The 26241-nt window shown below is 44.6% G+C and overlaps 1 protein-coding gene across 1 annotated transcript in view; it reads right to left on the bottom strand.

Moving 5' to 3' along the window:
• Window positions 1-6218: 6218 nt before the first annotated feature.
• LOC135482637 (GON-4-like protein) overlaps window positions 6219-26241 on the bottom strand; it is an 85246-nt gene continuing 65223 nt past the window's right edge. Inside the window, exons 24-28 of the mRNA XM_064762864.1 lie at window positions 18709-18889; window positions 10882-11091; window positions 9521-10314; window positions 8695-8797; window positions 6219-7795 (exon numbers count right to left, since the gene is read on the bottom strand). Of these exons, the coding sequence (XP_064618934.1) occupies window positions 7736-7795; window positions 8695-8797; window positions 9521-10314; window positions 10882-11091; window positions 18709-18889 (1348 nt within the window). The 3' untranslated portion in view covers window positions 6219-7735. The remainder of the gene's footprint in view (window positions 7796-8694; window positions 8798-9520; window positions 10315-10881; window positions 11092-18708; window positions 18890-26241) is intronic.

Below are 26241 nucleotides of genomic sequence, written 5' to 3'. Positions count from 1 at the left end.
TACACCGATTTAACAGACACTGCCCGCGTTAATTGTTGACACTAAACGAAAAATGCCTTTGTAACTCTTTGTCTCTGTACGAGACGATGTCTTCTCTTCACACTTTCGGTGCCACGATGGAGCATACATATTATTCAGAGTCGGTCTTGTTGTGACTGTCTCACTCTTCACCTTGTCGGCAACACAGTGGAACAGCCAGGTTCGATTTGGTCCGTGGTCGTGACTGTCTCTCTCTCTCTCACGTTGTTACCAACACGGTAGGACAGCCATGTGCGATTTGGTCTGGTTGTGACTGTCTCTCTCCCTCTCACCCTGTTACCAACACGGTGGGACAGCCATGTGCGATTTGGTCTGGTTGTGACTGTCTCTCTCGCTCACCCTGTTACCAACACGGTGGGACAGCCAGGGGCAATTTGGTCTGGTTGTGTCTTTCTCTCTCTCTCTCTCACCCTGTTACCAACACGGTGGGACAGCCAGGTACGGTTTGGTCTGGTTGTGACTGTCTCTCTCCTACACCCCGTTACCAACACGGCAGGACAGCCAGGTGCGATTTGGTCTGGTTGTGACTGTCTCTCTCCTTCACCCTGTTACCAACAAGGTGGGACAGCAAGGTGCGATTTGGACTAATTGTGACTGTCTCTCTCTCTCTTACCCTGTTGACGACATGTTGGGCCAGGTGCGGTTTGGACTGGTTGTGACTGTCTCTCTCTCGCTTACCCTGTTGACAACATCGTGGGAGTGCCAGGTGCGATTTGGACTGGTTGGAGCATGCAAGTGCATTTGCTCTGTGGTTGTTTTCAGTGCTTTGTTGAGCTCTGCCACTGGTCTCCGTACTCGGACGTACTGGGCCTTGAACTAGCATACCTTGCTCAACACTGGTAAGTTGGGCTCTGCCACTGTTCTTCCCGCTTTGTTGTACTGGGCCTTGAACTAGCATAGCTTGTTCAACACTGGTTGTTGGACTCTACAGTTCTCCCTACTTTTACGTACTGGGCCTTGAACTAGCATAGCTTGCTCAACACTGGTTTGTTGGGCTCTGCCACTGTTCTTCCCACTTTGCTGTACTGGGCCTTGAACTAGCATAGCTTCCTCAACACTGGTTTGTTGGGCTCTGCCACTGTTCTTCCCACTTTGCTGTACTGGGCCTTGAACTAGCATAGCTTGCTCAACACTGGTTTGTTGGACTCTGCGACTGTTCTTCCCACTTTGACGTACTTGGCCTTTAACTAGCATAGCTTGCTCAACACTGGTTTGGACTCTGCGACTGCTCTTCCTTCTTTGACATACTTGGCCTTGAACTAGCATAGCTTGCTCAACACTAGTTTGTTGGACTCTGCGACTGTTCTTCCTACTTTGACATACTGGGCCTTGAACTAGCATAGCTTGCTCAACACTGGTTTGTTGGACTCTACAGTTCTCCCTACTTTGACGCACTGGGCCTTGAACTAGCATAGCTTGCTCAACACTGGTTTGTTGGGCTCTGCCACTGTTCTCCCTACTCTGACGTACTGGGCCTTGAACTAGCATAGCTTGCCCAACACTGGTTTGTTGGACTCTGCCACTGTTTCCCCTACTTTGACGTACAAGGCGTTGAACTAGCATAGCTTGCTCAACACTGGTTTGTTGGACTCTGCCACTGTTTCCCCTACTTTGACGTACTAGGCGTTGAACTAGCATAGCTTGCTCAACACTGGTTTGTTGGACTCTGCGACTGTTCTTCCTACTTTGACATACTGGGCCTTGAACTAGCATAGCTTGCTCAACACTGGTTTGTTGGACTCTGCGACTGTTCTTCCTACTTTGACATACTGGGCCTTAAACTAGCATAGCTTGCTCAACACTGGTTTGCTGGACTCTACAGTTATCCCTACTTTGACGAACTGGGCCTTGAACTAGCATAGCTTGCTCAACACTAGTTTGTTGGGCTCTGCGACTGTTCTTCCTACTTTGACGTACTGGGCCTTGAACTAGCATAGCTTGCTCAACACTGGTTTGTTGGACTCTGCGACAGTTCTCCCTACTTTGACATACTGGGCCTTGAACTAGCATAGCTTGCTCAACACTGGTTTGTTGGACTCTACAGTTCTCCCCACTTTGACGTACTGGGCCTTGAATTAGCATAGCTTGCTCAACACTGGTTTGTTGGGCTCTGCCACTTTTCTCCCTACTTTGACGCACTTGGCCTTGAACTAGCCCAAGTTGCTCAACACTGGTTTGTTGGAGTCTAAAGTTCTCCCTACTTTGACGTACTGGGCCTTGCACTAGCATAGCTTGCTCAACACTGGTTTGTTGGACTCTACAGTTATCCCTACTTTGACGTACTGGGCCTTGAACTAGCATAGCTTGCTCAACACTGGTTTGTTGGGCTCTGCCACTTTTCTCCCTACTTTGACGCACTGGGCCTTGAACTAGCATAGCTTGCTCAACACTGGTTTGTTGGACTCTGCGACAGTTCTCCCTACTTTGACATACTGGGCCTTGAACTAGCATAGCTTGCTCAACACTGGTTTGTTGGACTCTACAGTTATCCCTACTTTGACGTACTGGGCCTTGAGCTAGCATAGCTTGCTCAACACTGGTTTGTTGGGCTCTGCCACTTTTCTCCCTACTTTGACGCACTGGGCCTTGAACTAGCATAGCTTGCTCAACACTGGTTTGTTGGACTACAGTTATCCCTACTTTGACGTACTAGGCCTTAAATTAGCATAGCTTGCTCAACACTGGTTTGTTGGACTCTACAGTTATCCCCACTTTGACGTACTGGGCCTTGAATTAGCATAGCTTGCTCAACACTGGTTTGTTGGGCTCTGCCACTTTTCTCCCTACTTTGACGCACTGGGCCTTGAATTAGCATAGCTTGCTCAACACTGGTTTGTTGGACTCTACAGTTATCCCTACTTTGACGTACTGGGCCTTGAATTAGCATAGCTTGCTCAACACTGGTTTGTTGGACTCTACAGTTATCCCTACTTTGACGTACTGGGCCTTGAACTAGCATAGCTTGCTCAACACTGGTTTGTTGGGCTCTGCCACTTTTCTCCCTACTTTGACGCACTGGGCCTTGAACTAGCATAGCTTGCTCCACACTGGTTTGTTGGACTCTACAGTTCTCCCTACTTTGACATACCGGGCCTTGAACTAGCATAGCTTGCTCAACACTGGTTTGCTGGACTCTACAGTTATCCCTACTTTGACGTACTGGGCCTTGAACTAGCACAGCTTGCTCAACACTGGTTTGTTGGGCTCTGCCACTGTTCTCCCTACTTTGATGCACTGGGCCTTGAACTAGCATAGCTTGCTCAATACATGTATTTGTTTGTTGGGCTGTCAAAAAGATGCGCTGGACAAAACATGATTAAGCCCAGTGCATTCCCCAAAAATTCAGGGATTTCTTTTCAGAAAACAGTGACACTTGAGTCTTGAACAACATATAATATTTCATTTGAAACTTCAAAGCCGAAGTATCTAAAAATACTTACTTTGTCAAAATAAGACAAAGCATAACTAAGAATGAGCCATTTGAAGTGAAATACTGACAGATTTTCAAAGCCTTTTTGGCTTCTTTTCCATGCACTGCCGCTTTTTCTAGTGAAATGGACTATAGGAAATTTACCCAATAGAAAACCGTTATTATAGTAAGAGCAAAATGACTGTGTGTTTTGGTAATGGGCAGTGTGACACAATTACCAAAGGCAGAAACAGTTATTCAAGTAATCTGAGTTGATAAGTATTTTCTCTCCAGTCTTGGAGAGAAAAATCAGCCAAGTATTTGGCCCAACACACTGCTGTCATCATATATTACCAATCACTTGAACAGGGTCACCGTAGTGCAGTTTATATTGTGCATACAAATTTGCTGCAACTTGGTATTTGTAGTATTTGTGTATCTGTCTACATAACAGCAATGCTGAAGTTTATGTTTAGCATGTTTAGTATCAGCAGTGTATGAGACTGCCGTAATAGTATGTATTTACACAATTGGAAGATTTGAAATTTAATTACAAATTTAAAATTGTTAACAAATTAGCATAGGTCTTTAAAGATATACAGTGGAACCTCCACTAATGGACACCTCTCTATTATAGATACTTGGTTTGGTCCCAAATTGGTTGTTTCTCTTCTTTCTAACCTCTCTAATCAGGACTCTTCTCTCTTAAGGAGAGCACTTGTCAGTTCCTTTATAGAAAGGTTCTACTGTAATGAAATTTACCAATTCTTCACCTTCGCGATGATGATTCACCACCAAGTTAGTCATCCATCAAGCGCCAGCAGGAGAGCTTAAAACTACGGTATTGAGAGCCCATCAGCAACCTCAGTGACCAGAAATAAAGTGTCGATAAACATACTTGTAGGTGGAACCTATCGCACCCACAATTTGTAAACATTAACACAATTACAGCGCAATGAGAGGCAGATAACGTCCAAGTCAATTTCCGCAAAGACTCGACACATCGTATTTGTGAATGAATGAGTCTCATTGAATTAACATACATACGAGACAACATCCGTCATTCACAAAACAACACCATCAACATTCCAAGTAATCTCAATGAATTGGCTTGTTCCGTATACAGATGACGTTTTTGATAAATTATTGAGGCCACACAAATAGATTTGCCTAAACATTTTCAAGTCATGTTTTTATTATTGGATCTATTTTAAAATGGAAGGAAACTGTTGACTGATTTATTTGAGCAATGCAAATTTTTTAAAAACCTCAGAGTTTCTAACTTCAAAATGACTCACAAATCGAGCCTACATGTATCTATAAATAATCCCAGCCTGGCTTTCATATTAAAGGTCAACCTGATTTCATCAACTTGATTTCTGTCCATGGTCATACCTCAGAGGCACACCTTACACTGATATTGGCAGCTCAGAAGCATCAGGGTACAAGAGTACCCCATGGAGATGCTCGAATCTGTACAGAGCCACCACTGGTAGCAACCCCGAGCTAAAGTCTTTACCAACACAAGTGATTTTCCTTTTATTTCTCCCCTCATATAGACTATAGTTTAAAATTTGACTTCAAAGAGATAAGGCTGACTGACATCTAGCAGCCAGGAAAAGAATTAAAACCACTTTCAACAGACTCCATCCAACAAAGTTGAAGTTACTGTAGCTACTAATTTACGAGTCATCACATAATTCTCAGTTCTACTCGTTGGTGATTCTTACCCCTTACATTGACTGACTTGCCCCTTAGACTATCGTCTCAACTGATTCTGATACCAAAAGACACCAATGTAAGATGTGTCCTTAACCAATTCCAATGCAACATGTGTTCTCAGCCAATCCCAATGCAGGATTTGTCCTCAACCAATCCCAATGCAGGATTTGTCCTCAACCAATTCCAATGCAAGATGTGTCCTCAGCCAATTCCAATGCAACATGTGCCCTCAACCACCAATCGAAAAGACACCAATGTAAGATGTGTCCTCAGCTAATTCCAATGCAGGATGTGTCCTCGACCAATTCCTATGAAGTATGTGTCCTCAGCCAATTCCAATGAAAGATGTGCTCTCAACCACCGATCACAAGACGCAATTGTAAGATGTGTCCTCAGCCAATTCCAATGCAAGATGTGTCCTTAACCAATTCCAATGCAAGATGTGTCCTCAGCCAATTCCAATGCAACATGTGTCCTCAACCAATTCCAATGCAAGATGTGTCCTCAACCAATTCCAATGCAACATGTCCCCTCAACCACCAATCGAAAAGACACCAATGAAAGATATGTCCTCAGCCAATTCCAATGCAGGATGTGTCCTCAGCCAATTCCAATGCAACATGTGTCCTCAACCAATTCCAATGCAAGATGTGTCCTCAACCAATTCCAATGCAACATGTCCCCTCAACCACCAATCGAAAAGACACCAATGTAAGATATGTCCTCAGCCAATTCCAATGCAAGATGTGTCCTTAACCAATTCCAATGCAAGAGATTCTCTCAAGTGATACCATTACAAAATGTCGTCTCGATTGATTATGATGCCAAAAGACCCCAAAGTTTGATTCCTCGAGCAGACTCTCATGCAAGACAATTCCTTCAATTCAAATTTCAATGCAAGATATTTCTTCCACTTTGTTTTTATACCACTGAATTTCCCTGTCCCCGCCAAACATAGGGAAGGACGAGACTTATTATCTGTAGCATCAAACACACCACCACCAAGAAAATGAAGAAAACATCTCATTATCAAATTTCATTATTTTTATTCACAAAGTACCGGTACTAAATATTTTAAGACAGGCACAACTTCTAAAATTGTGTCCTTTTCATAAATAATTTTTACAAAATTGGAAATTAATCAAAAACATGCATTTAATGCCACAATTTCTTACTGACCCTGTAACTTGCAAATGTCTACCTCACCAAACTAAACCATTTCCAGACCCTAGCCAGACAAGTTCAGAAGAGACTTGAACACTTAGATGTAACCAGAGCAAAAACCTGAACACAAATTGAACTGAACCTAAATGATAACACTATATGATGTACACAAGACCTTTTTGATGAAGGAGCAGACCACAACTGGTGGCTTCGTCGGGCCAGGCTGCATACTACTGGACAGCAAATAAGTGGCCACAGGTGATAAAATGACATCACGTAAATTTAACAGCACTGCACTACAAGATGTGGACGGACGCCACGGTATCGTGTAAGCCCACCTGTCAGGTGAGCTAAAAACATAGTGTAATATTTAGTACAACATAAATATTTGGAAATGATCCAGCCTTTAGTTCAGGAGAAATAGCACTTTTTGTGTTTGGGGTTTTGGCCCCCTGGTGGCCAATCCATGAAATGAGATTTAGTCTCTGAGGTCATTTGACCTAGGGTACATATGTACAAGATTTCAAGTCAGTAACATCAGCGGTTACGAAAGGGCCGCTATTGCCTAACGGTGATGCCTCTGTGTACATGTACATGTACATGTACAAGTGCTTTAATAGTCCTTTGGACCAAAAATCATGTAATTTATCAGGATTACAAAGTTAACAGACTGATGGCCTGGCCTCCTTATTCTTTTTGATAGGTTTCCTCCTAAACATCAAATTTCAAATGTTTTAAATAAAGCTGATTATGTTAAATTCTGATTCAAAATTGTAAGCTGTGAAATTTGCGACATAGTTTTTGCTACTTGGGGACAACATGCTAAAATGCTCAAACTTCACCGAATAAAGTCTTCATTAAAAGGACATATGCCGATTCTAAGAACTAGCTTATTATAGAACCAACTGGAAGCGTACATTTAGCTTGACAAAATTTCTTTTAAAGTATCAATTTTTGATTTAATACTTTGAGTGAAGCCATTTTGTATCTTGCTAGCATGCCTGGAGGCCATGAGGAACTTTATTACCAAAAGGTGGCAGCAGCTACCGGTCCAATACACAGTAAATCTCCAGCCCATGTCAATCTCATGGACAGAAGGCTAAGAATACCATATACTCCTTTTGAGAACTTGGAAAGGGTTATGACGCAAACATCTTTTCATCATTTTGCACAATTTATGTCCACAGTCAGCACCAACTGTGACCCGCCATGGCAAAATGAGCCGCATGTCGCTCTGAGCTTGACAGGTTGTGACGGACTGGTTGTTCATTTCACTATTGTCTGCCTTTTGTGAAATCTGAGCATATCAACTCGACTCATGCGACTCATTTTGCCGTGGTGGGTCACAACTGGAGAACATCACCTTGGTAAAACAGTGTGTCCATCTATAGTTTGATCAAACTATCGCTTGCCAACTTCTGATGACCCTTTATCAAGGAGTTGATTGAATCGTTCGGATATCTGAAATAACAAGGAAGCCATGTCAATAAATCGGTCCAGTTTCAATTTTAGAGGCCATGAGGAACTTTATTACCAAAAGGTGGACAGAATGTTATGAATACCATATACCCCTGTAAAACTTTGAATCAGCACTATGATCAGTAGAAGATGATGACATAATGCCAATTCATGATGACACAAGCAGCTTTTTCACAATTTTAAGGGAAATAATCCAATCAAGAGCTGTGTCCCCTTCCAAGTCAGGGATGGGCCTTCATAGGGAGAAGTTATCAAAATGCTTCGAGTGCCAAACTTCAAAATCCAAAGGCCGATTTTATGGCAAGAGTGTTCCTAAATTACATGTATATGCTGACAACTCATTGGTAAATTGATTTTGTAACTACTTTTCAAAAAGAAAATATTGTGCATAGCAGCTCTAGACATTCCGTGCTCAAGACACAGGTTGAGGTGGGTGATAAATTGGAGAGTGGGTTATAACCTGCTCTCAAACTTATCACCCACCCGTTGATAAAGTGCATTTTGATATAGAGTGCATTTTGATATAGAGTGCATTTTGATATAGAGTGCATTTTGAAATAGAGTGCATTTTGAAGAAGATACGCTGAAGTTGTGTCTACCAGATAGCAATCCAACATGAAAATACACAGCAATTACAATTTTTCTGTTTTCAACAAAATACCCCTTGTGGTCAAACCGTGATTGGGTCTGGCATTTTTTTCAATAGCAAACAGGGTCTGTCGATATACTTGCTATGCATTAACCTCATATCCAAAAAACCTTCAAGCACACTTAAGTTAGAGCATTAACGTCATTTTGATGGAAGGACAGACAGATGTCAAAGAGGACAACAAACCCCTCCGCCATGCCGGTGGCCGAGGGGTGAAACCCTTCTCACTCACCTGCTCAGTTGTTCTGTTCTTCAGTTTATTGGATACAAGTCGGAATGATCGTATTGTTGGTCCCCTGTGTTTACAAGTCTCAAGTATCAATGTGTCCTCGTCCCTGCAACAACACAACACAAGTTTCATTGGTACAAATTCACAGTAGCAGGCCGACTCTGTTGGAGCTTCAGCTCCCTGTTAGAAACACGATTCAATTCAAACAGCTAAAATCCATTCCCAGGGAACCAGTGAAAGGGTAGAGCCCAATAGGGGGTCATTTGTACCTGTACATGTAGTACTAATGCATTGCACTCATGCACTAGGACTCCCGGCTAGCAAATAGTTTTGTCCATCTGGAGTTAAAAGCCCTCAATGGCAAAGCACATCGCTACATTGCTAATATGGCTTAAAGGGGATTTCACACAAACGATTCAAACTACTTTTTACATTTTCTCGGGCGGGTGAAAATGAACCGTTTCATTTCCTATTCATAAGTCTCGCGCAGATCAGTAAGCTAGATTAGGCCTGCTGAACATGTGGACAATAGGGTTCCATCAGCGACTTGCGTATGACTTGATGATGCCTTGATACTGAGACGAGGGAAGGGCAGTGTACTTGTCGTAGGAAATACACTTTAAATCAAATATCAGACTTTACAAGAGAGATTGCTGACCAAAAGTAAAGCGCTCAAGTCATTCATGACTGATTTGAGTTCTATGTAGAAGTGTGTTACTGACTAGACAACAATGGTTATATGCACAATTGGAAGACAGGGTCCTTCCTCATGACCCTTGATTCTTAGAGAGGCGGGGGCACACCAAAAACTGCTCAGTAGTTTACTCACCTTGTCCAAGTAGAGCCGATGGCCTCATTCCTAAAAGTATGCCTAGTGTGCCTATTTCCATCACCAGCCACATCAGATCCAGACGATATTGAACGTTCTTCTCCCTTCGAATTACCAGCACCATCCGGTTGAACACTTTCCTTGGGCTGATTGATGCCTTCTGGCTCAAACACCACATCACTTAACCCATCAGTCTCATCAATGATCATCTCACTTTTTGAATTAATTCGCCTACCAACCTTCCCAGAATCTTCTGGAAAGTTGTCAACTCCTAATTCAAGAGGTCTACTAGCACCATTAAAATTTGCATCATTTGATGCCCTTCTATTTTCATCCTTGATCTGTACCGGTACAGATTCAATTCTCGAATTCTCAGGAGATTCTACTGCCTCACTTGATTGATTTTCTTCATTTTCCTCCTCCTCGATATAAGCAGACGGATCAAAGTCATCATCCTCATCATCATCATCACTGTCAACATTAACATCCATGTTATCATCACTATCATCAATATCGTCTAAATCATCCGCAACATCATCATCCTCATCTAAGTCCTCTTTATCATCATTGTTATCATCCTCATCATCAGCTAGATCATCCTCATCATCATCGTCATCGTCATCCAGATCATCAACATCAACATCATCATCATCATCTTCTTCATCTAGGCTACCGCTGACATTATTCCTGGGTAGATTATCTAGACCGAAGTAGCCAGGTTCGACAGCATCATTGGACGCTTGGTCAGACGAATCAGTGAGCTCAGCAAGCACCTTATGATTTCTATGTGCCCTCTGAAATTTAGATAACTGGTTTTTAAGAAGATTTTACATCAAAGTACAGAATTATTTCCTGTTTTTTTAAAACAAATTTATTTCAAATTTTTGAAAAATGCTTATTATGACAATGAGTATCATCTCTGATCGACCAGTGACGTAGATTAGTCAGAGCGCTTAACATTCCCCCCCCCCCCCCAACTCCCACCCACTACCATGAATGGGCAGCTCAAATGCTTTAACTAGAGCAGTCCTTGCAGGGAAATAAGACTGAACAGGTTAACTCCAGTATGAATCTGGCATAAACATCCATCTAAAGTCTCGATTCAAGGCCACTTGGTGAGATTTCATTATTCTTCAGACCACTTAGCAAGAAGAAAAAACATTTTGATGTTTGTTTGAAAAGTGAACAAATAAGAATTCCAAGCAACAACTTACAAACACAGGCTGTACACATTTGATCCATCTTGCGCGCATTCAACTAACTTATCAAAATATTTTCTCCAATTTGGTGAGAAGCAACCAAATATTCAACTAATGGTGACAGACTCAGAAAAATTATCATATCTATTATATCCAGCTCACCTTTCTCCTGTGTGGTTCGGGTGCACCGTCCTCCATGTTTTCAATATCGCTGAGCCCAGGCCCGATGGAATCTAGACTGGCCCGCCTTGATAGGCCCGACTGTCTGCTATCATCATCGTGGTCCTGCCCTGGGTGTTTATGGAACACCACTGTCGTAGCACCACCCTGTCCACGGTTCTTTGTCATCAGGCACAACTGACCGTCAATGATCTGCAAATAACAACAGTACTTCATTAGCTTTCATTGAACCCTTAAAAGGCCAAGATAATAATACCGCCGTCTCCCCACCGCCAAATTAATAATGGTAATTTTCTCTAAGACAATCAGAAATTTCGATCTCAAAACCCACCAAAAAGTTCTGCACCATTGTATAGCAACTATACTGTGTAATAGCGGTCCCACACGCAAACAACACGCTGAGATTGTCAGTTTGTGATAGTGTTGCTATATGGTGTTAGAATATTGAACTAAACTGCCCATTTCCTTACAAGAAATGGCCATTTTGTTAGTTCATACTTACCTATGGAACACTTTTGCATGTTACTCCATTTGGGCTCAAACACAAGAGTATCCCTTTAATTTTCTAAAGGGAGAACTGAGTTAACAGCTCGGCCGCCAGGCGGCGCCCTGACCGATCCCGCGAGATCGCGCCGATCTCATGCCGCCATATTTAGTCTTTACTCTTGAGCGTTAATAAAGAGTATGTCCCGTTTGTGGGGACAGCGGGAGGGCCGTGTTCCATAGGTAAATATGAACTAACAAAATGGCCATTTCTTGTAAGGAAATGGGCATTTTGTGTCATTCAAACTTACCTATGGAACACTTTTGCATCGAATCCCAGCAACCTATTGGAGGTGGGAAACGAGGACTTACCTAAGGCTGAGCTGTTGTTCCATCCAGGAGGCACCACCGGCATATTAGCTAAGGAGGACCGCCAGGGGAAAGAAATGGGGAGAACCGGAGGACCGGTATTTTGATCTCGGTATTACAATCATATTATAGAGAGTAATAGACCCATTCTCCGGAAAGCGCTAGAATTGCGTAATAAAACCATCTTCTTTCCGGCAACAGAGCTTAGAGCAAGTAAGGCATGTTGAAGGGTGTAGAATGAGTTATTGCTAAACAACAATAAGAAATTGCGTCCTTTCTAGTCTACTAGGGGTTGCCTGGATGTTGAAGATAGGGCATATCAAGATTGGCGCAAGATGCGCGTTTGACTCTTCAATCGGGCTTCCCCCCCCTTTTTTGATCTAGCCAGGATCAAACAACATGCCCCGCAGACACAATCGGGCCGATTGTGTGCATGCCATCTACGAGGGAAGAAACGTCTCGTAGGTAGAAACGAGAGAATGTGGAGTGATTACTCCAACATGCAGCGGAAACGACTTCTTGAAGAGCAACTCCTCGGTAGTTAGCCCAGGAGGTGGCTAGTGCTCTAACTTCGTGCGCTGAGATGTTAGCTAGCGCACGAAGATCAGAGGAAGTCTTCAAGGTGTTGTAGGAAAGACGAATAGTCTCCACAATCCACCTTGAAATAGTGGCGGCCGCTATCTCTCGTTTATTTCCCTCCTTATAGGACAAAAACAAACGCTCTCTCCCCTGGCGGATACCGGGAGGTTTTGTCCTATTTATGTAGAACTTTAGGGCCCTGACGGGACATAAAGTTCTGTCAGGAAGATCATAAGAGATCGTTCCTGACAGAGAGGGAATAGTAACCGGGGGCCGAGAGGCGGCCGGTCCCTGGTTCTTCGCCAGAAATCCTGGTATAAAAGCCAGGATAACCTCCCCTCCCTCTCTAAAAGCCAGCTTCTTAAAAGAAAGTGCATGGAGCTCTGATCTCCGTTGGGCGGTAGCCAAGGCTACTAGAAAGACCGTTTTGAGTGTCAGATATTTCATGGATGAAATAGACATGGGTTCAAAAGGATGCCTCATGAGCACCTTAAGGACAACAGAAAGGTCCCATTTAGGCGTGTTGTGAACCGGTCTAGGACGCTCTAATAACATTCCTCTGAAAAGAGGGGTTATTTGGTCCTCCCAACGAAGATCCCAGGTGCTTAAAACACGGAGGGTAGAAGCGATGGCGGACTTGTACCCTTTTATAGCCGTGACAGATAGTTGTCTTTCCGTGAATAATTCAATAAGGAAATCAACTAATCTGTATATAGAGGGAGAGATCGGATTAACTCCGTTCTCCCTGCACCAGGAAGTGAAGGTAGACCACTTTCCTTGATACACATCAAGGGTAGACCCCCTTTGAGGTGCGGACATGCGCTTGACAGCGATGTCCGAAAAGCCTCTCTGGTGGAGATGCAACTGGATAAGTTCCAGGCGTGAAACTTGAAAAATCCAGGGTTCTGGTGGTAGCATCTCCCCAGGGGGTGCCACAGGAGGTGCTTCCAAGTAGGAAGACTCCTGGGGTGATCTATCAGGAGCTCCAGCAAGGCTGGGAACCAGGCCTGATTTGGCCAGCAAGGTGCGATGAGAGTTATTCTCACCGGATGGCTGGTCAAGATCTTGTTCAGGACTGGTTGGATGAGAGGGAGGGGTGGAAACGCATATGCGTTCAGCCCGACCCAAGAGGCTGTAAGGCTGTCGACTTCCAGGGCCTCTTCGTCCGGAAGTGGAGAGTAATAGATGGGAAGGCGATTGTTCAGCCTGGTGGCGAACAGATCTACCTTCGGAGATTGCCAAAGGCGACAAAGGTCGTCTACAATCTCCTGATGGAGTGTCCACTCTGTCTGAACTAGCTTGTTCTGACGGGACAGGGCGTCGGCAAGGATGTTGCGATTGCCCGGTATGTGTCTGGCACATATCGATACTCCAAGGTCGGCACAAAGATGGTAAAGCTCCCAAGTTAGCTGGCAAAGAATGCCGGACTTTGTGCCTCCCTGTCTCCTGACATATGCTACTACTGTAGAATTGTCGGAGAACAGGGTTACTCTCCGATTCTTCAGGCGAAGGGAAAGAGCCCTCACGGCAAGAAGGACAGCCTTCATTTCCAATATATTTATTGGAAGAATGGTCTCCTCCCTTGTCCATAGACCTCTTATGGACATGTCCCCGTTGTTCAGATGTGCTCCCCACCCTAGTAGGGAAGCATCTGTGAACAGGGACACTTCTGGGGGCGGTGGAGCAAGATCTACACCGCTTTGGAGACGAGTCTCCGACTCCCAGAAGTTCCAGACGTTCTTGAGTAGGTATTGAGGTATCAATACCAACTTGTCTAATGGGTCCCTGTGGGGTTTCCATAGAGACATTAGAAACATCTGGATGGGATGCATATATAGACGGCCAAGGGGGATTTGGTCTGCTGCCGAATTCAGAAGTCCCAAAAGGCTCAAGCATCGCCTTGCGGGAGCTTGAGTCCTTCCTCTGAATTCTGCGACGAGATGAAGAATTTTCTTTATCCTGTCTAGGGGGGGCAGCATTTTCCCTATGGCCGTAAGGAACCGAACTCCAATGTAAACGAAGTCTTGGGATGGTATGAATTCTGACTTTGTTTCGTTGATAATCCAACCTGCGGAAACTACTTTTTGCTTTAGAACCTGAAGTTGTTGCAGTAGTAGTTCCCGCGATTTGCAACGGAGTAGCCAATCGTCTAGGTAGTGATGGAGCTTGAACCCCATCACGTGAAAGGGAGCGACGAAGGCTGTGACTATCATCGTAAAAATTAGGGGTGCCGATGCCAGACCGAACGGCAGGGCCCTGAATTGATACGTCTTTCCTTCGTAATGGAATCGAAGGAAGTGTTGATAGTCTGGATGGATCGGTACATGTAAGTACGCATCCATTAAATCCATCGATACCGCCCAATCGTTGGGCTGTATCGCCGTTGCTATAGACCTGGTGGTTTCCATCTTGAAATGAGGAACATTCAAGAAGGTGTTTAACCTGGAAAGGTCTATGATCAGCCTCCATGTCCCTGCTTTCTTGGGAACCAAGAAAACGTGGCTGTAAAAGCCGGGGGAGCATGGATCTTGAAGGACCTGGATAGCATGCTTCTCCAGTAATGTCGCGACCTCTGCTTGGAGGGCAGAGGCCTTGACTGGGTCCTTCGGTGGCTGAACTGGGGTTGGATATATGGTAGTCGGGGGGGGGGGGGGGGGGGGGTACGGTTGAAATCTAGTTTCACTCCGTACCTCAACATGTTTGGGACTGGGGACCCCTTTGGGCACCAATCGTCCCAAATGTCTGCAAATTTTTGCAGACGGCCCCCGACTACCGGAGTCGGCTCCTTTTTGCGTCCGGGAGGAGAAAGGAGGGGGGAGTCACCTCTTCCGGCCAGCACCCCTTGGGCGAAAGGAGTGCTTAGTCGGACCGGATCCACCCTGGTTAGAGGAAGTATTTTTCCTCTTTCCAGTCCGGCGACCCTCCGCTTCCCGTCGGAAGGATCCAGCAGGAGCAGGCTGACTAGGCCGGGTAGGCCTAGGCAGGACCTGCCTGGCGTACGGGATTGAACCCGATGCCTGCTGGGGCCTCTCTATCTTTCTAGCGTTAGGTAGAGAGGTCTTGGCCCTCTGTGTCGCAGTGGGGTCATATAATTTGTCCCAATCTTTCTGTGCTTGAGCCGCCTCTTGTACAGAATCTGCGAACAGGAAAGAATTGTCCATAGGAGCGGTTCTTAAGGCCCCTTCCAGCTGGAGGGATCTGATGACATTGAGAGAGCCCAGTGCGGCGTCTCTACGGAGTAGGACGCTATTTGTTGCGGTCTTGGCGGACAGCGCAATAGCGTGCCTAATCGAATGTGACAAGGATGTCACAAGCGATTTTGTGTCATCAGATAGTGACTCATTATCTTTTAGGGATCTGGCTAGGGCCAGGTTAGTGTGCTCTGCGTAGGAGAGCACCGCTAACGTGTTTTTGGCCAGACCCTCTTGTGCTCTAAGGTCTCGGTAAGCCGAGGAGGAGGTCACCCTAGGCACGAGTTGGTCCAGCTGTACATCGTCCTTTAATATGGAAGTCGATGCTGCAGCTGGACAGCCGGCCGAGCTGACTCGATAATAGTCAGCGCGGTACTGCCTAACGGGAGGAAGTTGTGCCGTGAACAACTTCCCCGGTTTACACCAAGCTTCCGGTCCGACTGCCGGAAGGACAGGGATGGAAGTACGTTGGTGGGCGCCTTGTGAGTCTCTGATTGTACGCTCCAAAAGTTCAGAGACTGCTAACACCGACGGGGAGGGAGGAAGGAATTCAAGTGCCCGAGTGGAGCCTTGAGAAACCTGTGGATTGGGATCCACTTCCTGTCCCCAGAGTGAAAAGGTCGGTGTTGACAAGGCTGGCAGTTCCGGCGGGGTAGGGCACAGATCCTGCGGGAGGTACGCTCTGATCAAGGATCTGAGTGTCCTCATATCCGACAGGATACTGGCCTCCTCTGGTGACAGCTCCTCCTGATTGGGGGAGCGGTAGCCTGGCTGAGAACTCTCGTTCTCAGAAAATTCCTCTAAAATAGAGGAGTCGGATGGTGGGTATCCGATGGGACCAGGCGCACCAGAGGAACCGGAACCCTGCTCCAGATGGCTGAGTCTATCAGAAAGACCTGCTACCATCTGGATGAGCTGGGACAGTTGCTGTCCCGACTCGGGTTCCGGACCCGACGTGCGGCTTCTCTCAACGACGGGCGGTTGAGGCGAGGGTGAGCGCATAAGCGAACCCTGGAAGCCGTATGTGCGGGCGAATGGGTCTTCCGGAAGCGGAAGTTGCCCATATTCTGAACCAGAGTTCAGATGTCCTCTCTGCGTAGCTCGTTCCATGGGAACGACGCCTCTGCTACGAGGAGGGGGTGGCACTTCCGGTTGGTTCCACCCAAGAGGTTGGCCAACGTAGGAAGGTGCCTGCATTTCCGGTAGGACGAAGTCCGAAACCGGAAATGCCCGTAACTCCTTCGCCGGTATGGAGCTACCGGAAGCCCTTTTAGAAGGAGGTACGGAGGGCGGAAACGCTGTTACCGAAGACGCATGGCGTTTCGGAGGTGGCGTTATAAGGTCCGGCCCTACTCTACTGTGTCCGTGAGGACTGGGGTTATTTCGCAGTAAAGACTGAGAAAAACCCCCAGTAGAGTCTTCGGTTACTGAAAAACGGGAACCCGCGTCAGTAACCGGAACTGCAATCGGCGGACCGGAAGCAGGGTGCTCCCGCGGGTACAAAGGGCTTGTACTCGGGGGAGCGGACGACAGGGGAACCGGAAGGTTCCCTGAGGTCCGGGGTATATTAAACCCTTGGAGACTTATTGGATGTAAGTCTCCCTTGGGACCACAGACATTAATAATGTCAGATCCCGCATCCTTCGCAGCCGCGGCCGGAACCGGAACTCGGCTGACGGAAGGGGTGGTGGCGGGAGGTTTGCTAGACCTCCGGGTTATATGCCCGGAAACGGAACCGGAAGAGGGTTTAGGCGTCTTCGCGGCCCGTTTCCCGCCACCAGACGCATTCCTTTGTGGTGAGACAAAGGATGCCGTCGGAGGGGTACGCCATATAAAAAATGGTACCAATGACAATAAAAACACTGGGAACCCCAAGTAGGCCAGAAAGGACGCAATAATTAATGGAAAGGAAAACATGCCTACTTGAATTAAACACTATTGCAATGGATCTGAGTCTTGTTCATTACAATAGAGCGGAGAATAGCCTACTTAACTCTACCCTACCAAGATCAAAATAATGGAGCCGGGTCGACTAAGCTAGCTAAGAAAATGTCTATAATTAAATAGACTGGACAATACTAATGCCAAGATTAGTTTGGCGGTCTACTCCGTAGGTGAATGAACCCAAAAATCGTCTAGACTTGGCTGGTTGAATTTGGTTTTAAATCGAATTCACGGCAGCTTTGAAAAAACGATGTGCTTCGTAGAAGCACAAGAGTAAAGACTGAATATGGCGGCATGAGATCGGCGCGATCTCGCGGGATCGGTCAGGGCGCCGCCTGGCGGCCGAGCTGTTAACTCAGTTCTCCCTTTAGAAAATTAAAGGGATACTCTTGTGTTTGAGCCCAAATGGAGTAACATGCAAAAGTGTTCCATAGGTAAGTTTGAATGACACAAAATGGCATGGTGAAAATTCGATGATCGTCGAAGTTGGCGTCTTGGCCAAGATTCGACGATCGTCGCAGTTGGCCCTTTAAGGGTTAAACCATGCTTTTTATACCAAAGTATGCTGGGTTACAAAGCCGAAGGGCTTATGAAGCTTAACAGGACTCTATACGCAGCAGCAAGGCAGGCAACATTATTAGTTATCCGACATTGCGAATAGGGGTCTCTCTTATATTGCAGTATATCAAGAGTTCTAGCTTGCATCAGGGATATATTTATCGCTAAATAAAACGTGCCCAGTCCTCTACTGTGCAAATTAGTCACATGGAGACCATCAACTTGACCCCATAGCTCCAGCCTGTAGTTCCCCTTCAGGTCCGAAAAAAGCACCTTTCATACAGATCCTGGAAGCATTTGAAGTACACGTCTAACCAACGCCAGGGAATGACCATAAATTTCCAGCTCAAAAAGATCAATGCCTCGTGGACTGAGCATCTTATGCACCAGGACAGTGTCTATTTGACCATCTGCTTTATGTTGGAACACATTTCCGATAAATTATTAGACAACTGTTACTAGACTTGCATTCTTGCACTAAAACTGTCATCTTCTGAGATTGAGAAGTCTAAACCTTTCTCACCAAAGATTATACAAATACATAAACTTGGCAAGCACACTCTGGATAAATGCAAGAGGCAGCCCCCGAGTAATCTTTATAAGCAAAACTCCTCCTTGTCTACGAAGGTAACTCCAAAACCTACTATTATTTAGGAGATTTTACAAAGCCACACTGCCCACTTACTGCAAGAGCACATTTCCTACAATGTGTTTTCCTCCTCATAGCACCAGAAGTCCCATGGCAACTGCAGCAGCACCGGTTAGTGCCATAGGTTGTCTCCTTATCAGGCACCTTCACGGTTTCATATGGTGTTGGCTCATCATCACTAAATTCTAACGTCACTTCCTCAAAATCTGTCATGTGCCTGAAAAATTTACGTTTTGGGATTATAGATATCAACAACGGTATATGTTATAATCTGACTTTACACTTTAACTCAGTCTAATCTGAAAACTTGCAGTAGACCTCAGGTAAGTTGAACAACCAGTGCTACAACCTGAGCAAACTCATCAGCAATAGCCGCTGGCCGCTGGCCCCCTGGATTCTCTGGCAGTGGATACTGGCCACCTGGGCCAAAATTCGTCAAAAAATAAAATCTGTTATTGCCATGTGACCTGATATAAATAAACTATATACGTGGGGGCCGAGAAATCGGCTGCCCGTATTTTGCTAGCCTCTGACACTTCGGCCAGGGGGTCAAAGGGTTAACACCAGACCGCACCAACAGTCCAAGATGCATTCCTTGATAGATTGATGGCAGAAGTTGTTCTTTTCTGCCAATTGGATTCAGGGAGCTGTGAAAATGACATTTTCTATATACAAGAAATTGATTTAAAGGTGGCAGAGCCTCAACAAGTTTTTATATACTGGTACCGACACCTATAAAACATTTATAAGATATTCATATACATGTACATGCTCCTAGAACAATGACCAGGGAGATGTAATGCTGGTATTAATCTGCTAAGGCAGGGTGGACATTTTCTTTCTGTACTCAACTGAGTAGACTTCTTTTGTAAGTTCTCGTTCGACTGAGAGAAAGTTAGATCTGCTACAATTTTTTAAGCTGATATCAATTTGGGCAAATTTCTTTTTATGGATATCAGGTGTCAGCAAAAGCAGTGCAATACAACTGGCTTTAACTGAGTTCCTGCCACGACTCAGATAAAATAACATACATTTAATTTATAGCGCTATGAAGGAAAAGTTATCTAACAAATACTACCGAATGTTTGACACTAGCTGGGATCTTGGTTGATGGTTTGACTTGATTGTTCGATACAATACATGCTAAATGATTAAACTATTCGGAGAAATAAAGTTGAGGATTGCACCACTGTATGGTGTCCTCGAAACAGGTCAGAGTTATAAATGAGAATACTTTACCGCCTTAGGTTTTTACCGGGCCATCCAAAACTCCCCATTTTTAAACCTGTACTTGCTATAGGTTCCCTTTAAGATTCCCAGGTTTACAAATTTATCCGATTTGATGTCATCTGATGCGGAAACAAATCAAAAAGGCAAACAGCCTCTCTTTACATCCAACTAATAAAAGATGCAGATTTCCAGACGTGATATTGGTATTCTGGGACATTTATGCGAGGCTAATGTCTGTCCAGGGACTTCCCTGATCTTGGACCATTACGCCAGTGATGACCTCATCTGGTATTCCTATCGGTAGTTTTTTCCCCCATTGAATTGTTTAACACTAAATCTACTACTTAACACTTGGCAATTCCTGGGAGGTGCATACATGTATTTATAATGAAGTAGGTATGCAGTCATACATTTCTGAACCACAGACATGGATTCACTAAGAAGTTATTTCAGTAAATATGCTGGTCCTACCTAGACAATGCAGCCAACCAGGTATTAGAAGTGGACTTGTCTGGGCCACTGCATAGTCACATGCGATACGCAAACAATGACCGAAGAATTTAAGTCGCACCGTGCTAAATTTTCTGTCAGAGACATTTCCTTGGTTGTTCTTCCTCATGGCCAGATTTTAAGTGGCTAGGTCTTACAAAACGTACCCCCATGTTGACGGATGGGGGGGGGGGGGCAGACGCCGTTCTGAATAGTTATTTTGCCAGCTCAGCTGACGAAATAATCATAAAGTATACAATGATCATTTGGAAGGATTTGGCCATTAAAAACTTCAGATTTGGATGAATATTTTTTGGTAGAATTCTTTATGTGCTAGGCCAAGAAGCCATTCAATAGCTAGATCACAAGGAGATGCCAGACAAATTAATCTGGGCCCAATACTTGTCTGGAAGAGATCTCCAAAGTACCTCAGACTAAGCTAAAGATAAAAAACATTCTTAGAATTAGAAAAGACTCCTTAAAACATTTTAAAAAGCTGCCTTAGCAAATCCAGCATGTAAACCCCTCGCCCTTATTTTTAAATTGAGACATATTTTCATCTTTACATGGATATTGAAGACATGTCCACAGAGTATATGGTTTATTGATAGATCGACCCCTTCAATGTGCAGTATAGGTTTTCAAGTACCAGGGATTAGCATCTGTTGCAAAGTATCGGGAGCTTGGTATCTGCTTCTGATTTAGAGCAGCTGGGCTCAGTATCTTCTGAAGGACACTCCAGCTCAGAGTAGCTTTCTTAGAGGACAATGGCTCAGTAACACTGGGGTCAGCACCTGTTACATGAAATGTGAACAGGACACTTTCCCAACAGGATTCTCTCGTGATAAAGCTACTCAACATTTTGTCGCTGTATCATAAGAGTTGTCAGAGTGCCACGGTGGTAAGGCAGATGTTTAAAATTGATATCAGTGCCTCCCTGTGTCACCTCTGAGATCCAGTCAGAGGGAGATCAGTGGCATAGTGGTTAGAGCCTCAGGCTCATGAACAGGAGGTTGTGGGTTAGGTTCTGAAAGGATTATGGCTGTTTTATCTTTATGTCCTTGAGCAAGGCACTTAAAACCCTTCTTGCTTTGCTCCACAAAGCAGTAAATGGGTACCGAACTGGTATAGATAACGATGTGAACGTCGTCAAGTTCAGCCCTGTGAGGTTGCTGGAGTGCCCGCATCCCTCCGGGGAATTGAGCTTGAACAGGAATGTATCTGTTTTGAAGCACACCTGCCTGCCAATAAAACACAAAATACTTGTTCACAAGCTCCTTGTTTTGGACATATCACTCAAGAGCGAGACATGAGTGACATATCGTTAATTTCATTTTTTTAAAATAAGGTTTTGGAAGCAGACCTTAGATTTTTGTTGTCGTTTGGGGCAAAACACTTCTCATTTTACAAGCCTACTGGGAGAATGTCTGACATGTCTGACTGAGGAGACAAGAATTGAGACAACTGGAAGCCAATACACTTGCTAGAGTGTATGACCAAGACAAACACTACATTGCCAATCATTGTCATCTTGTCGTTATTTCAGGGGCAAAACAATAACAATAAGCAGTTATTTCTCCTTAAAGGGGTGTACTCCATAATGACTGATGGTCCAGAAAAATAGAAATGCAGTTATACACAATGCTGTTGTAGGGCTCTGTGTAGGATTAACTGTTTGGTGGTACCATGGGCAAAGCTGATAGTACATACTTAAATGAACTGCCACAGATCTGCCAAGGCCTGTTCAAGTATTATTTCACTTAGAGATTTGAAATGTTTTTGATTCAGAATAGATGTGTCTAACATGTGTCAGATTAGGATTTAATTTATCACATGTTTTGCACATACCCAAAGTGTCTCCAGGCTTGTGTATGATCTTCACATTTAAGTGTTGGGGTGTGAAAATGTAATGGCGCGAAGATACATACACGGCTCTAAAGCAATCCGGATACTAGGGCGGGGAGGGAGGGGAAAGCCAATCCACTGCAGTGGCTCCAGAGCCTGCCATCGTACACAGGGTTTACATTAACCTGTACACGCCAAACTGTCTTCCTTCTGGGTGTCCATGCGAGACGAAATACAGTTCGCTCAATCACCGCCAGGATACACTTTGGATCTGCACATACCCAAAGTGTCTCCAGGCTTGTGTATGATCTTCACATTTAAGTGTTGGGGTATGAAAATGTACAGGCGCGCACGCCCGGGCTCTCAACCATCCCGGAGAAACATGCCCTACTTCATAACTCCTTTCCCAATACTTAAACAAAATTAACTAATTAATCCGCCATAATTAATTATTAATTAGGGACTAATTAGTCCGGAATTCGAAAATGAGGTAACGAGAAATTGTAACTTAAATTCTAACATTGCTTTATTATAAGAACTCAACACTGTATTTTAAATTCCACAGAAGATTACACGGTATGGTTTTAGTATGATGATGCATGTAGCGAAAAGGCGAGGCCACACTCTAACCAACACAATCATGCAATAATTACAATACGAAAATGCAAAAAAATATACATCGAAATCTGCTCAAGGGAACGCTGCTGGGAAATTATCAACATCGCCAAACTTACTGTAAAGTGTTTTAACCGCTTCTGGCCGACGAGAACTGTCAGCCAGGGCTTCGGACACATTAGCCGCTTTTACCAAAATATCTGACCGACTGTAGTACTCTGCTGATGCCTCTGTGAACCAACCAACATGAGACATTACTTCCGCCGGGCTTGAAGCTGCCCCCGACAGAAGCAAAGTAATGGAGCAGCCGGCTCTTAAGCCGTGAGGGGTCTCACCCTGGTTGATCCCCAATGTATTTAGATAAATCTTTAATCTATCGTAAATTGCACTGTACGAAATAGGCGCATCCAACACTACACCGGCTTCTGAGACTGGACGGAATAAATATCCGACCGTAAGATCCACCCCCCAGGTTTGTGCCTTGGAGATATACTGCTGAACTCCCTTTACCGGGCAAATAAGATGATTTGGACATTCTTTAACAATGAAGGTATTCACTTTGTTTACCGAAAACGATTTCCCATGGGAATGAGAGATTACAAGACCTGATCCATCGGGTAAGCGTTTAACTTCCTGTGTTTTTAAAATTCCCAAATCACTCGCCCTATCCCCGGCAAAGAACTGCATCTTGAGAAAAGCTTGGTCTCTGGACAAAACGAATTGCTCCCTAAGGGATAGATCTGGTCTTTTAATCTGGTTATCGATATATTTTGAAATAGCTTGAAGCTTATCCATGAACAAGGGTTTTGCCTGCTTGGCAACTACGTGCGAGAAACCTTGCTCTCGTTTGACACACTTCAAATACGATTTCACAGGAGGTGAATCAGCCGGATTCCCAACCCCGGAGAAAATATCCCACGTGCTGCCCCTGTCGGTTTCTTCAGAAATAATGGATTTCAGGGACCGGACTAATCCTTCTAACGTACCGAAGGCAAGACGGGTAGGACACCCACAGTGGAATTTACCATGATGCCCGAGGAATATACAGGAAGCATTATGGATCTGTGTCCTACCGGCTTTGTCTTTCCATACTAAAAATCGTGTTAGATCTTTTGGAGAAACCCGTTCCAGGGTTGGCCTCTTAGGCAGTTGTGCCAAAAATTGCAACAGCTCGTTTTTTAGGGATTGCCTTTTCTTCATAAGGGGGGTTGCGGAAGCCGCCTTATCCAACTCCTGGAGCCGCTTGTCAATTGCCCCCATGTCAACGCTGATTTTCTGAAATAATCAAGATTAAAGCGTCATCCACAGAGTATATTCGAAGGATATCGCACATTATGATGTGCAGCTAATTCGAAAAGCCATTAATGGCCATCTCAAACCGACGTTATCTCTGATGAACCCCTGCTTGGAGGGATAATATACTACGCCCTTTTCTCCTTTAACCCCAAGGCAAACCTGTGAAATTATCCTGGGCTTTAATAGTGGCCACCATATTGGCGCGGGTGACGTCATGGGTAGCACAAGCGTGCAAACTGGGATTTCCTGCTGGATCAAAAACTGAATAAGGGGTAGAATGACAGCGATAGGTGGGAAAACGTAAGGATTTAGCTCCTTAGCTATTTCCTGGGCGAAAACATTTTGACCCGCTGACAGAGGTGAAGGGTGCAGGGTAAAATGTCTCAAAACATCGCCCTGTATTGAACGCATTGCATTTGAGTCACATGCCATGAGGTCTACTCCGTGCGGGCCATAGAGTAACTCCAATTGGAACCATTTTTCACTTGCCAACATAGTGTCCTGAGCTGAAATCGCCCTAGAAGGAGCATCTGCTGGATTTTCTGCCGAAGAAATGTACTGCAAACGTAAATCAATATTTAATTGCTGAGTAAGATGAAACAATTTTATGAGCATTTCATTTAAGGCGTTGTCCTTGCAACCCTTGTTATTCCACGACGAAACTAGGCTTGTGTTATCTACTTTAACGTCTACCCGGTGGTCTTTTATATTTGTACTCAATGCTAAGAGGGAAGAATAGAGGGCGTCGGCCTCTTTGACATGAATCGGCCTTATATCATCTGCAGCCCAATAATCACCTAAAGTATGACCAACCTGTGGCCCTGATAGAGTGACCGCGCCATAGCGATATCCCGAAGCATCAGTAGCCAGAGCGTAATGTAAATGTTTTTCTGGTCTCCAAGAAAAATACCCATGCCAATCATCCAAAAATGCCCAGAATTGTATCTCGTCCCGTAGGGGGCCAGAGATTGGGATGGTTTTACTGTTTTTCGAAGCTTTGGCTATTGCGCTAAACAACTCTCTCGTAAATAGTTTTGCGGCCGGAAAAACCAACATCATAGAAATGCATTTACCCGCGAATCTTTGTAGCGTTTTAAGGCTGACGAAGGGCTGACGAAGAATTTCCTCGCGCAAAACCTTAAACTTCTGTTTCTTATCAGATGGCAGAAGAAACGCCTGCCTGCTAGAATCTACTAGAAACCCTAAGGACTTGAGCGCCATCATAGGTTGCAAAACACATTTTGGCAAGGAGAACGTGTAACCTAGTTCTGTAAGGATATATAATACCAAAAAGACCCAAAGCAAAGGAATGCTTGACGCGTCAATATTCTTAGGGACCACGTAGAATCTGTCGTCAATATACTGGATGGTTGGGATCCCCAAATGTCTTAAGAAGGTTGTAGCTGCATAGCCTACAGTTTGATAAACATAAGCCGATGATTTCCATCCGAACGGAAGCGTCGTACAAACTAGGTACCAACCTGCCCATTCCATGCCAAAATACGTTTGCGAAGTTTGCGATAATTTAATATGGTCATACCCCGATTTCTCATCAGTGGCAAACATGAGAGCATCTTTGTGTACCAATCGCGGTACTTCTTTCAATGTATCTAATGTGAAGGGAGAATCCTTAATCCACAGGTTAAGGAATCTCTGGTCATTGCATAATCTCGGCTTTGAAGGTTCAACTACCAAGGGCATGACTACTTTAGGGGGCGGACACTCCCCAACTTTACCCCAAACTCTGACTGAACCTGCTTTGATTCTATCATTCAAGGTTTCGGAAATAAAAGCAGCTTGTTTCTGACAATGGACAGAGTTAGGAAAAAAAACTAACTGGGGGTTCGTTTGAATTGTATTTCTGACCCTTGAATTCACCCTTAAATGGCCTAAAGAAAGAATGCACGTCAACCCCTTTTTCCAACCAAGTGTGAACCATCTCGCTCTCTGGGAAATCGTTCATTATGGAACTCCAAAGTTCAATATTTTGATGCAATTGTCCAGCGACAAAGTGTTCAGGGTCCCTTAAAGGCAAAGTGTCCAAAGGCACCGGAGTTTTTTGTAGAAGTAATACATCATTTACAACCTGATTGA

The sequence above is a fragment of the Lineus longissimus genome, chromosome 2 (assembly GCF_910592395.1).
Source record: "Lineus longissimus chromosome 2, tnLinLong1.2, whole genome shotgun sequence".
Classification (NCBI taxonomy): domain Eukaryota; kingdom Metazoa; phylum Nemertea; class Pilidiophora; order Heteronemertea; family Lineidae; genus Lineus; species Lineus longissimus.
This window is presented reverse-complemented; position numbering and strand designations above follow the sequence as displayed.